Source organism: Budorcas taxicolor, chromosome 8 (assembly GCF_023091745.1).
Source record: "Budorcas taxicolor isolate Tak-1 chromosome 8, Takin1.1, whole genome shotgun sequence".
NCBI lineage: Eukaryota > Metazoa > Chordata > Mammalia > Artiodactyla > Bovidae > Budorcas > Budorcas taxicolor.
Genome location: NC_068917.1, coordinates 97,124,670 through 97,136,951, shown reverse-complemented (window position 1 = coordinate 97,136,951; position 12,282 = coordinate 97,124,670). Strand labels below are relative to the sequence as shown.

General features: G+C 37.5%; 1 protein-coding gene across 1 annotated transcript; it reads left to right on the top strand.

Annotated features, from left to right (window-relative positions):
- Positions 1 to 3,457: 3,457 nt before the first annotated feature.
- LOC128052190 (olfactory receptor 13C7-like) lies at positions 3,458 to 4,420 on the top strand. Its single transcript, XM_052644661.1, has one exon. It carries the CDS (start codon positions 3,458 to 3,460, stop codon positions 4,418 to 4,420), a length of 963 nt encoding a protein of 320 aa, XP_052500621.1.
- The last annotated feature ends 7,862 nt before the right edge of the window (positions 4,421 to 12,282 follow it).

The window sequence follows — 12,282 nt, the reverse complement described above, 5'->3', positions numbered from 1 at the left end:
GGTCAGTTTTCATAAAAATCCAAAGGAAAGGCAATGCCAAAGAATGCTCAAACTATTGCACAATTGTACTCATCTCACATGCTAGTAAAGTAATGCTCAAAATTCTCCAAGCCAGGCTTCAACAGTATGTGAACCGTGAACTTCCAGATATTCAAGCTGGATTTAGCAAATGGAGAGGAACCAGAGATCAAATTGCCAACATCTGCTAGATCATTGAAAAAGCAAGAGAGTTCCAGAAAAACATCTATTTCTGCTTTATTGACTATGCCAAAGCCTTTGATTGTGTAGATCACAATAAACTGCGGAAAACTCTGAAAGAGATGGGAATACCAGACCACCTCACCTGCCTCTTGAGAAACCTATATGCAGGTCAGGAAGCAACAGTTAGAACTGGGCATGGAAAAACAGACTGTTTCAAAATCAGAAAAGGAGTACATCAAGGCTGTATATTATCACCCTGCTTATTTAACTTATATGCACAGTACATCATGAGAAATGCTGGGCTGGATGAAGCCCAAGCTGGAATCAAGATTGCCGGGAGAAATATCAATAACCTCAGATATGCAGATGACCCTACTCTTATGGCAGAAAGTGAAGAGGAACTAAAGAGCCTCTTGATGAAAGTGAAAGAGGAGAGTGAAAAAGTTGGCTTAAAACTCAACATTCAGAAAACTAAGATCATGGCATCTGAGCCCATCACTTCATGGCAAATAGATGGGGAAACAATGGAAACAGTGTCAGACTTTATTTTTTGGGGCTCCAAAATCACTGCAGATGGTGACTGCAGCCATTAAATTAAAAGACACTTGCTCCTTGGAAGAAAAGTTATGACCAAGATAGACAGCTTATTAAAAAGTAGAAATATTACCTTGCTGACAAAGGTCTGTCTAGTCAAAGCTATGGTTTTTCCAGTAGTCATATATAGATGTGAGAGTTGGACCATAAAGAAAGCTGAGTGCCGAAAAATTGATGTTTTTGCACTGTGGTGTTGGAGAAGACTCTTTAGAGTCCCTTGGACTGCAAGGAGATCCAACCAGTCCAACCTAAAGGAATCAGTCCTGAATATTCATTGGAAGGATTGATGCTGAATCTGAAACTCCAATACTTTGGCCACCTGATGTGAAGAACTGACCCATTTGAAAAGACCCTGATGCTGGGAAAGATTGAAGGTGGGAGGAGAAGAGGACGACAGTGGATGAGATGGTTGAATGGCATGACTGACTCAATGGATGTGAGTTTGAGTAAACTCTGGGAGTTGGTGATGGACAGGGAGGCCTGGCGTGCTACAGTCCATGGGGTCGCAAACTGTGGACACTACTGAGAGGCTGAGCTGAACTGATAATTTCCGTTTTTCTTTCTTTTTCTGAAATGAATCTTTACAACTCTTTCCCAGTACTTCCTATTTAATTTTTGTAATATTCATACCTTCTCCACACAGAACAGGTAGCATGTCCTGTTGGAACTTCGGTTTCTAAAAATGCTGCAGTTTTAGATACAAGAACACTCATCACTATATATCATTCCTTATTTCATTCCAGTATCTTACCATCTTCTTTGTATCCAGAGAGTAAGTTCAATTTTGACCTAAGTGTCACAGATTACTACCATGTCTTTCCATCAGATATAGTCAATTCTAGTTTTCATGTCGATGATTTTACCTGGCTAGGAATTCTAAATTTGTTCTTCCCAAAGGGTGTAGAATCAGAAGATTTGTTTTGTGAGTTAGCTTAGTTAAATTATATTAGCAACTTTGTTTTAATTGCTTCTAAGGGACTTCATCCCCAAAGTACTAGAAATTTTCTAAATTCTACTCAAACCATACTGTGAACTTTAAATTGCTTTTGGGATTAAAAACATCCTCAAAGCAGCAAAGATCTTAAGTTGTTTTGGTACTCCATTGGCTGTTCTTTTACTAGTGAAATAAATGACTATAAAAAGCTCTAGCTTTCATTTTTACTGAAAACCAGTTCTGTTTTGCTAGTGGTTAGTTGCCTTTTTTTCCCACAATGTAGAAATGGCAGCTACTTTGTATTAATGAAAAAAGTGATAAACAGATACTTCTTCTTTTAGTTGTTTTACTAAATTTTACTGAACTTACTGGGTTGGAATTTATGAGACTAGCAATCTCATAAAAAAGTAAGTCGACTTCTGTTTCTGTTTTAATATAAAAATACTAATACAAGTAATTATAACATATTGCTAATGCCTAAGAATATTTTAGAATGACTCACCTCTCTTTATTATAGGTTTTCTGAATATGTAGTGAGAGGATCATCAGCAGAGCAGCTCTTAGAGCAAAAGTTAAGCTGCTAGATTTCTGTGGAGGGAGAAGCTAATCTATATTTTCTCAAGCATGGAGGTAAAAGAGTAAATTCCCTGTCCCTTAAATCTTTCAGTTCATATATATATATTTTTGTTTTGAGTGGAGATTATGACAGGTGCACTAAAGTTTTCTGAGATCAACTTGTTATTCTTTATCTGGCAGGAAAATAAAGTTACCTAGATGTCCCAATTTGTACCAAAAGAGACTAAGAAGAATAATTGTATATAAAATATTTTCTTTTATAAGTATTACTGCTGCTACTGCTGCTAAGTCGCTTCAGTTGTGTCCGACTTTGTGCAACCCCCTAGATGGCAGCCCACCAGGCTCCCCCGTCCCTGGGATTCTCCAGGCAAGAACACTGGAGTGGGTTGCCATTTCTTTCTGCAATGCATCAAAGTGAAAAGTCAAAGTGAAGTTGCTCAGTCATGTCCCACTTTTCGTGACCCCATGGACTGCAGCCTACCAGGCTCCTCTGTCCATGGGATTTTCCAGGCAAGAGTACTGAAGTGGGGTGCCATTTATAAGTATTACTAATGCCTTAATTAATATTTTAGGATATTACAGGTATACATTTCTCCTCAAATTAGAAATTACCAAACATCCTTTTGCTAAAGATGTGTCTTTTCAGTTTGTTTTTCTAGTCGCAATCTATTTGCAACTGATGTTATATTACTGTTGATGCAGGATTACACATACCATTTGATTTTAGTAGCTGTAAAACAATTATTTTTGTTACGGATAACATTAGTTGTATTCTGTAATGTTTGATCAAAATGTTATGGTGACATTGCATTCAAAATAATTTCAAACTCATAATGTGAGACATAATTCTAACCCAGCTATATTTGTTCTGACTCTCTTCTAAAAAGGGCACATTTTCTTTTCTTTGAATTTAAGCCTTCTTCATGAGTTCTGAAAGTCTAACTGATTTTAGCTTAGAGGATTTTAGCATAGTCTCATGCTATCTGTGTATCCAATTATAGGTCCACATTACCCATAAGGGAAACCACTTAAGGCTGCAAACAACTCTTACTAACACTGTGATAACAGATCCACATGTGTTCCAACTGCTGCAGAATTTCTTTTGTTGAAAGAAAATGGGAAAGATCATTAGTTAATGGAAAGACCATTAATATGGGAAAGACCAATCAGTCTTCTGTTACAGAATTTGTCCTGCTGGGGCTTTCTGGCTACCCAGAGCTTGAAGCCATTTATTTTGTGCTGGTGTTATTTATGTACATGGTGATCCTGCTGGGAAATGGTGTCATCATCATTGTAAGTGTCTGTGCCTCTCACCTGCATACCCCCATGTACTTTTTCCTCAGTAACTTATCATTCTTGGATATTTGCTACACCAGTTCTTCTATCCCCTTATTTCTCAGCAGCTTCTTAACTTCAAAGAAGACCATTTCCTTCTCTGGATGTGGAGTACAAATGTTTCTCTCCTTTGCTATGGGAGCCACGGAATGTGTCCTTCTAAGCATGATGGCATTTGACCGCTATGTGGCCATCTGCAACCCTCTGAGATACCCCATCATTATGAGCAAGAATTTGTATGTGCCTATGGCTGCAGGGTCCTGGATTGCAGGGGGTGTCAATTCTATGTTGCAGACCTCTCTTGCAATGCGGCTTCCTTTTTGTGGGGATAATGTCATTAATCATTTTACTTGTGAAATCTTGGCTGTCTTAAAATTGGCCTGTGCTGATATCTCCGTAAATGTTATCAGCATGGTTGTTGCTAATATGATTTTTCTTGTGGTCCCAGTACTTTTTATTTTCATTTCCTATGTTTTCATTCTCTCTACCATCCTGAGGATTCCTTCTTCAGAAGGAAGGCGCAAAGCCTTCTCCACCTGCTCTGCCCACTTAACAGTGGTGATTGTATTCTATGGAACCATCCTCTTCATGTATGCAAAGCCCAAGGCTAAAGATTCCTCTGGTATAGACAAAGTCCAAGTCACAGACAAAATCATCTCTCTCTTCTATGGAGTTGTGACGCCTATGCTCAATCCCCTCATCTACAGTTTGAGGAACAAAGACGTGAAGGCAGCTGTGAAGAATATACTCTGTCAGAAATGCTTCTCAGGGGGAAAGTGAATGTTGCTTTAAAAAATTCATTTACTCTGAATGCAGGACTAGTTCTCACCTGCAAGTTCCAAAATAAATGTAAGGATTGGTAGCACCATTGATTCTTCAAATTCTCATTTTTCTGTTCCTAGGGTCTAAATGTGAGAGAAATCTAAGGCCCACGTTCTTCATGACTCTCTTAAAGAGAAAAGGGAAAGAAATCTATGGGTAGAAAAGATTCTCACCCAAACCACAGTTAGTTTAAATCTAGAATGATGAGTTCTATAATCTTATATAATCAGAAGTAGCATTTAACTAGTTTAACCTCTTACCTTCTATGTGCATCAATTTTCTAGTTTCAAAACTTTCCTAGGAAGGTAAAGTACAAAGTGCCTTTTAAGGGTCAGCATGCTAAATAAATTCAGCACTAAATGATTCATAATGGGGTAGTGTTTGACCTTAGAGAGGGATGACCACTTTTGGATGTTAGATACCTGGCTGTGTGTATATCATAGGAAAGAGTAGAAAAATGATGCTATTTTTCCTAGAGCTGATATTCTCTTGCCTGCAATCTGGCAAGCATACTTCTGTACAGAGTTGTCTGAAGGAATGTGAGGCTTTGTGCATACATGCCAACTGATGAGGAAATTTGGTCTATTTTTGTTTCAGCAGATGAGCAGTGGTGACTTTGAGTGAAAATTATAATTACTGTTAAGTGACATAAAAATTACTTAGTTTCTGAAGAACTTGGGAACTTGGTAATAATGGATTTAAAGTGTCACAGATTAGGTGTTTTTATTGTTACATGAATTTCCTGTAAAATATGAGCTTTCCATTCATTCAAGGAGTCATCTCTTCCTTAATTCAATTATTCAATCAACCAATGTTTACTGAGTATCTACTTTGTTTCAGGCATTATGCTACCTGTTAGCAATATATATATATTGCAATATAAATATATATTTACATAAATATAAATATAAACAACATGGAAATGAAAATCAAAACATCACCAAGGGGTGCACAATCTTGTGGAATATAGACTGACTTGAACAAAATATGAAGAATATTTAATATTAAATATTTTCCTTCTCCACTATTTTCTAAACTGGTTCATTTGAATGCAAACAAATGCGTTCATAGTATGTTGGATCTTTATTGCACCGAAGGAGTGAGGGTAGAATAGGACATTCTAAGAAGTCAGATCTCTGATACCCCCTAACCCTCTAGCTGGCTGTGCCTTTGTTTCTTATGTTCTGTGTTTCTTAATATTTTATTTGGGAAAAATAAAAGTTGCTGGGAAAAGTTTTAAAACTACTATGGTATACTATAGCATCCAGTAAGAGCTGTAAGAAAGAACTGGATACTTTTGAATTGGTGTTTTAGAGGGGTCATTTTGGAACTGCAGAGGATGAAGTGGTACACCTCCTGCTGATAAATTCCTTGGTCACTTTCACATTTCTTGACCAGCCACTTGCCCTTACCTTGTTTTCCTTCCTGTAGGCTTCAGAGTACTGAGATCCACTCATTTCCTTGCAGTTTTTATTCCCATCCTGATTGGTTATGGAACAAGGTTTCTCAAATAACTTTCATGATTCATTCTTTCCTTTAAAGTTTAGAGGCAACAGAGAAGAAAAAAAAGATAGCATGAATGGGAACATTCCACAGGTTTAGAAAATCTTCCAGACTTTACCAGAATTAGCTCTGATATAAGAGAACCAATTTGACTCCTGAATGCAAATTTCTTTCCTCATTCTTTCCTTATATTTCTGTTCCTATTTTGGTTTTAAACTTCACTAAATACTTAATGTATTTTTTTTTTTGTCACTAACACTATGCTCTGTATTATTTCCCCCCAACTGTTCGGTATTTACATTATTCTACCTTGTTCATTTGTGTTTACAAATATATTCATATATGCAAATGTAAAGAACATTTTAAGGAAACCTGGAGTCAAATAGTATGTTGTTAGACCATCTCTGAAATCACACATTCTCTGAATTCTACGGTTATTAAAATCCAACTTGAAAAAGATCAGTTGGTCAATGTGAGGTGAGTATAGAGTGCAATCCTTTATATGAAAATGTTAGAAAACTTTAAGGTACTAGAGAAATGGGAAATATGATTATTTTATTTATTAGTTTCTCAATAGCAGATCAGATCTCAAAACCAGATCCTGTATCACTATGAACTTCCCTATTAGAACTAATTTTGCATCCCATCAATTTTGTAAGGTAGTTATTCATTGTCATTTATATCTGATTTCCTCTTTTATTTCATTGTGGACCCATTGGTTTTTTAGTATCATGTTGTTTAGTCTCCATGTATTTGTTTTTTCCTATTTTTCTTTCTGTTTGATTTCCTAGTTTCATAATGCTAGGGTCAGAAAAGACACTTGAAATAATTTCTGTCCTCTTAAATTTGTAGAGACTTATTTTTTGTCCTAGTATGTGGTTCATGCACACTTGAAAAGAATGTATATTTTTGAATGTAGTGTTCTGTAGGTGATGATTAAGTCTGTCTGGTCTATTGTGTCTTTTTTGTTTGTTTGTCTCTTTAAAAAATTTTTTAAATTGGAGGATAATTTGAATATTGTGTTGGTTTCTGCCCTACATCAACATGAACATTCCTCCCATCTCCCACCCCATACCTCCCCTGTAGGTTGTCACAGAGCACCAGATTTGATTTCCCTGCATCATAGGGCAAATTCCCACTGACTATCTGTTTTACAGACAATAATGTACATGTTTCAGTGCTACCATCTCAAATCCTACCCCTCCTTCTTTCCCCTACTGTGTCCGAAAGTCTGTTCTCTATGTCTGCATCTCCTTTGCTGCCCTGCAAATTTGTTCATCAGTGCCATCATTCTAAATTTCACCCATTATGTTTTGATTAGAGCAGTTAGTCCAGTGCCATTGAAAGTAACTATTGATAGATATGTACTTATTGCCATTTTAACCCTGTTTTCCCGTTGATTTTTTAGTTCATTTTTGTTTCTTTTTTCTTTTTCTTTTTTGATTTGATGGTTTTCTTTGATTTTTATGCTTGAGTTATGTTTTGTATGTGTGTGTGAATCTATTGTACGTTTCTGATTTCTGGTTACCCTAGTTTTCAAGAATGTTAACCCACAATAATACCTATATGCTTCAGACTAATAGTCATATAAATTAAAATGCATTCTAAAAGATCTGTGTTTTTTTACTTCCCTCCCCCAAATTTTGTGATTTTTCTTTCCTACTTTACATGTTCATGTTTATCTACTTATTGTAGCTATAATTGCTTTTACAAATTTTTGTTTGTTTGTTTTTTAAAATCTATGTACTGGCTTAGAGTGATCTTCAGTTCAGTTCAGTTCAGTTCACTCACTCAGTCGTGTCTGACTCTTTGCGACCCCATGAATCGCAGCATGCCAGGCCTCCCTGTTCATCACCATCTCCCGCAGTTCACTCAGACTCACGTCCATCGAGTACGTGATGCCATCCAGCCATCTCATCCTGGGTCTTCCCCTTCTCCTGCCCCCAATCCCTCCCAGCATCAGAGTCTTTTCCAATGAGTCAACTCTTCGCATGAGGTGGCCAAAGTACTGGAGTTTCAGCTTTAGCATCATTCCTTCCAAAGAAATCTCAGGGTTGATCTCCTTCAGGATGGACTGGTTGGATCTCCTTGCAGTCCCAGGGACTCTCAAGAGTCTTCTCCAACACCACAGTTCAAAAGCATCAATTCTTCAGTGCTCAGCCTTCTTCACAGTCCAACTCTCACATCCATACATGACCACTGGAAAAACCATAGCCTTGACTAGACAGACCTTAGTTGGCAAAGTAATGTCTCTGCTTTTGAATATGCTATCTAGGTTGGTCATAACTTTTCTTCCAAGGAGTAAGCATCTTTTAATTTCATAGCTGCAGTCACCATCTGCAGTGATTTTGGAGCCCCCAGAAATAAAGTCTGACACTGTTTCCACTGTTTCCCCATCTATTTCCCATGAAGTGATGGGACCGGATGCCATGATCTTCGTTTTCTGAATGTTGAGCTTTAAGCCAACTTTTTCGCTCTCCTCTTTCACTTTCATCAAGAGGCTTTTTATTTCCTCTTCACTTTCTGCCATAAGGGTGGTGTATTTGTCTTTCCTGTTGTGATTTTTCCCTTCCCTATAGACTCTTGCTTCTTTGCTGTTTGGAGAGGACCGTTCAGTATTTCTTTTAAGTTAGGTTTAGTATTGTTATAATCTTTTAATTTTTGCTTGCCTGAGAAATCCTTTATTCTTCCTCCTAGTTTTAATAATAATATTGCTGAGGAGAGTATCCTGGAGTTCAGGTTTTTTTCCTTCCAGGATTTTGAAGATTTCATGCCACTCCCTTTCTGCCTGAAAAGTTTCTGCAGAGAAATCAACTGATAGCCTTATGGGTGTTCTCTTGTAACTATTTATCTCTTGCTACCTTTAGAATCTTCTCTTTAATTTTTTTGTCATTTTAATTAGTTATGATATGTCTTGATGTGAGTCTGTTTGATTTCATCTTGTTTGGGACCCTCTGTGATTCCGTCATCTAACCCTTTTTTAGATTTGGTAAGTTTTCAGCCATAATTTCTTTATATACATTTTCAATCACCTTCTTTCTCTGTTCCCCTTCTGGAACATATTATGCCTAGGTTGGCACTCTTTATATCTTATCATAGATCTTGTATATTGCATGTATTATGTATATATGTATCATATATATGACAGTGCTGCTGCTGATGCTATGTTTCTTCAGTTGTGTCCAACTCTTTGTGACCCTGTGGACTGTAGCCCTCCAGGCTCCTCTATCCATGGAATTCTCCAGGCAAGAATACTGGCGTGGGTTGCCATTCCCTTCCTCAGGGTATCCTCCCAACCTAGGGATCAAACCTGAGTCTCCTGCATTGCAGGCAGATTCTTTACCATCTGAGTTACCTTGGAAGCCCATATATGGGACAGTAACAGTTGACAAAAATAGACAACATATTAAAAAGCAGAGACATTACATTTCTGACAAAGGTCTGTATAATCAGCTATGGTTTTTCCAGTAGTCATGTGTAGATGTGAGAGCTGGACCATAAAGAAAGCTGAGTGAGTGGGTGAGTGAAGTTGCTCAGTCGTGTCCAACTCTTTGCAACCCCATTTCCTAAAGGAAATCAGTCCTGAATATTCATTGGAAGGACTGATGCTGAATCTGAAACTCCAATAGTTTGGCCACCTGATGCGAAGAACTGACTCATTTGAAAAGACCCTGATGTTGGGAAAGATTGAAGGCAAGAGAAGTAGGGGACAACAGAGGATGAGATGGTTGGATGGTGTCACCGACTTGATGGACATGAGTTTGAGCATGCTCTGGGAGTTGGTGATGAACAGGGAAGCATGGTGTGCTGCAGTTCATGGGGTTGCAGAGAGTTGGACACAACTGAGTGACTAAACTGACTGAAGGAGAGAGAAAAGAGAATGATTCATGGTGCCATGATGTTGATATTGTTCCAGGTTTTGAATTCTTTATCACCTCTATTTGGGCTTCCCTGATAGCTCATTTGGATCATCTCTATTCTTTTGTTAAACTGATTCTATGAATTTAAAATTTTTGATATTATAGTAATACTTTCCAGTTATAGACTTCCATTTGGTTCTTTCTTTAGTTATTTCTCCACTGAGATTTAGTATTTTTTCCTTCTTTGTGAATGTTTTTTCCTTTACTTTATCTAAATAGTTTTACTAGTTGTTTATCATCCTTTCTTATAATTTCAACATTTGGGCTATCTCAGAGTTTTGGTTCCTACTGACTGCCTATTATCTTGAAAGTGTGTCATCTATTTCAGCTTCTTTATATGATAAGTAATTTTGGATTGTTACCTGGACAATGTGACATTTGGAGACTATGAATTACAATAAATTCCTATGTGCTGGTTTTGTGATGAACCTGGTTTGAATCAGGCTGTAAATGTGGTATTTTTGTTAACTGTTCATATTTTAGTTAAATGTACATTTTTCATCTTTAGCTGAGTTGTGCATACATAGCATAGGAGTCAGTCAGAGAACCTGGTTAAGATTTTAACATAGAACATGATGCTTTTTCTGTACCTCTCCTTTCTGGAATTCTCTCCTTAAGTTAGAGTGGCTTTGATTTCCCAGAACACAATTGGCTTGTTCAGAGAAAGTGCTAGTTTAATATCAGAGTTTTTCCCATTCCATACAATGCCTAGTTCAGCCACTAGCCTGAAATGTGAAACTCACATAAAAACATTACTTCTTCTGAGTAATTTTTTTGATACTTTGTACAAAGTTTATAGTTGTCATCTCTGAGAATCTTGAGTTTTATAGGAACTCTTTCAGTTACAGTGAAAACAATAGAAAAATTAGAAGCTCCCACCACATATTTTATGACTAAGAAGGTTTACACCTCTTCCTTTCTGTGAGATTGCCCTCTTCCTAATTCACTAACTAATCATATTTATGTCATTTCCTAATATACGGCAAAAACAAAGTAATGCTGATATTTGGAATGGAGAATATGCTATAATGAATAAGGATTTTGAAATTCTCCTGAGGCCAGATTTGAGCATACCATAAGGGTTAAACGTAACTTAATAGTGAAATTTGAATATATTATTGTCTTCAGTTCAGTTCAGTTCAGTCGCTCAGTCGTGTCCAACTCTTTGTGACCCCATGAATCTCAGCACACCAGGCCTCCCTGTCCATCAACAACTCTCGGGGTTCACTCAGACTCATGTCCATCGAGTCAGTGATGTCATCCAGCCATCTCATCCTTTGTCTTACTAAGGGTTAAATGAGGCATTATTTGAAAGCATATGACTCCTAGGAGGGCCTCATTACATTTTGTATTTCTCTTTTTACTCTGTCTGGCTTGTTAGTCTCTTTCCACCTCAAGTCTCCCCATCATCTATTCCTTCCTTAATCAGGTAAAATGAAGGCTGAACTCCCGAGTTTACTTCCTTTGGTCAACTCTTCCTCTTTAGTCACTTCCTACTAGTGCTTCCTCTGATTTGCACTTAACTCAAATGGAACCACTTAGGAATTCATAATTAACTACCTTATTGTCCAAAACTCAGAGAACAGTAGATAATTGGTATGTACATAAGCGGAGAAGGCAATGGCACCCCACTCCAGTACTCTTGCCTGGAAAATCCCATGGATGGAGAAGCCTGGTGGGCTGCAGTCCATGGGGTCACTAAGAGTCAGAAAAGACTGAGTGGCTTCACTTTCGCTTTTCACTTTCTTGCATTGGAGAAGGCAATGGCTGCCCACTCCAGTGTTCTTGCCTGGAGAATCCCAGGGACGGGGGAGCCTGGTGGTCTGCCGTCCATGGGGTCGCACAGAGTTGGACACGACTGAAGCGACTTAGCAGCAGCAGCAGCAGCAGCATGTACATAAAATGTACTAGGTAAAAAAAAAATAATAGTAAGCTCATTATACTATCTTAAAGTTTCTTTTAATTAAGTAATACCAGTGAAAAGTGCAGCATAAGATTGTCTCTCACTGCCTCATTCAGGTACAGACACCCATGAATCACTGCTTAACTTATTTATTTTCAAAAACTAGAGAGCAAGTAAGGAAGGCAATAGGTGGAAGAGGCAGTATAATTTAATTAATTTATAAGACATCTTTGTGGTGTGCTAGGTGTCTTGTATATATCATCTTTAAAAAAATTTTATTTTTTAATTGAAGGATAATTACTTTATGAATTTTGTTGTTTTCTGTCAAACCTCAACATGAATCAACCATAGGTATACATACATCCCCTCCCTTTTGAACCTCCCTCCCATATCCTTCCCCATCCCACCCCTCTAGGTTGATACACCATCTTTTAAAATTAGTTTCATTAATTAATAATGATAGATAGTGTTAATGAAGTGCTGACTCAGAGTTG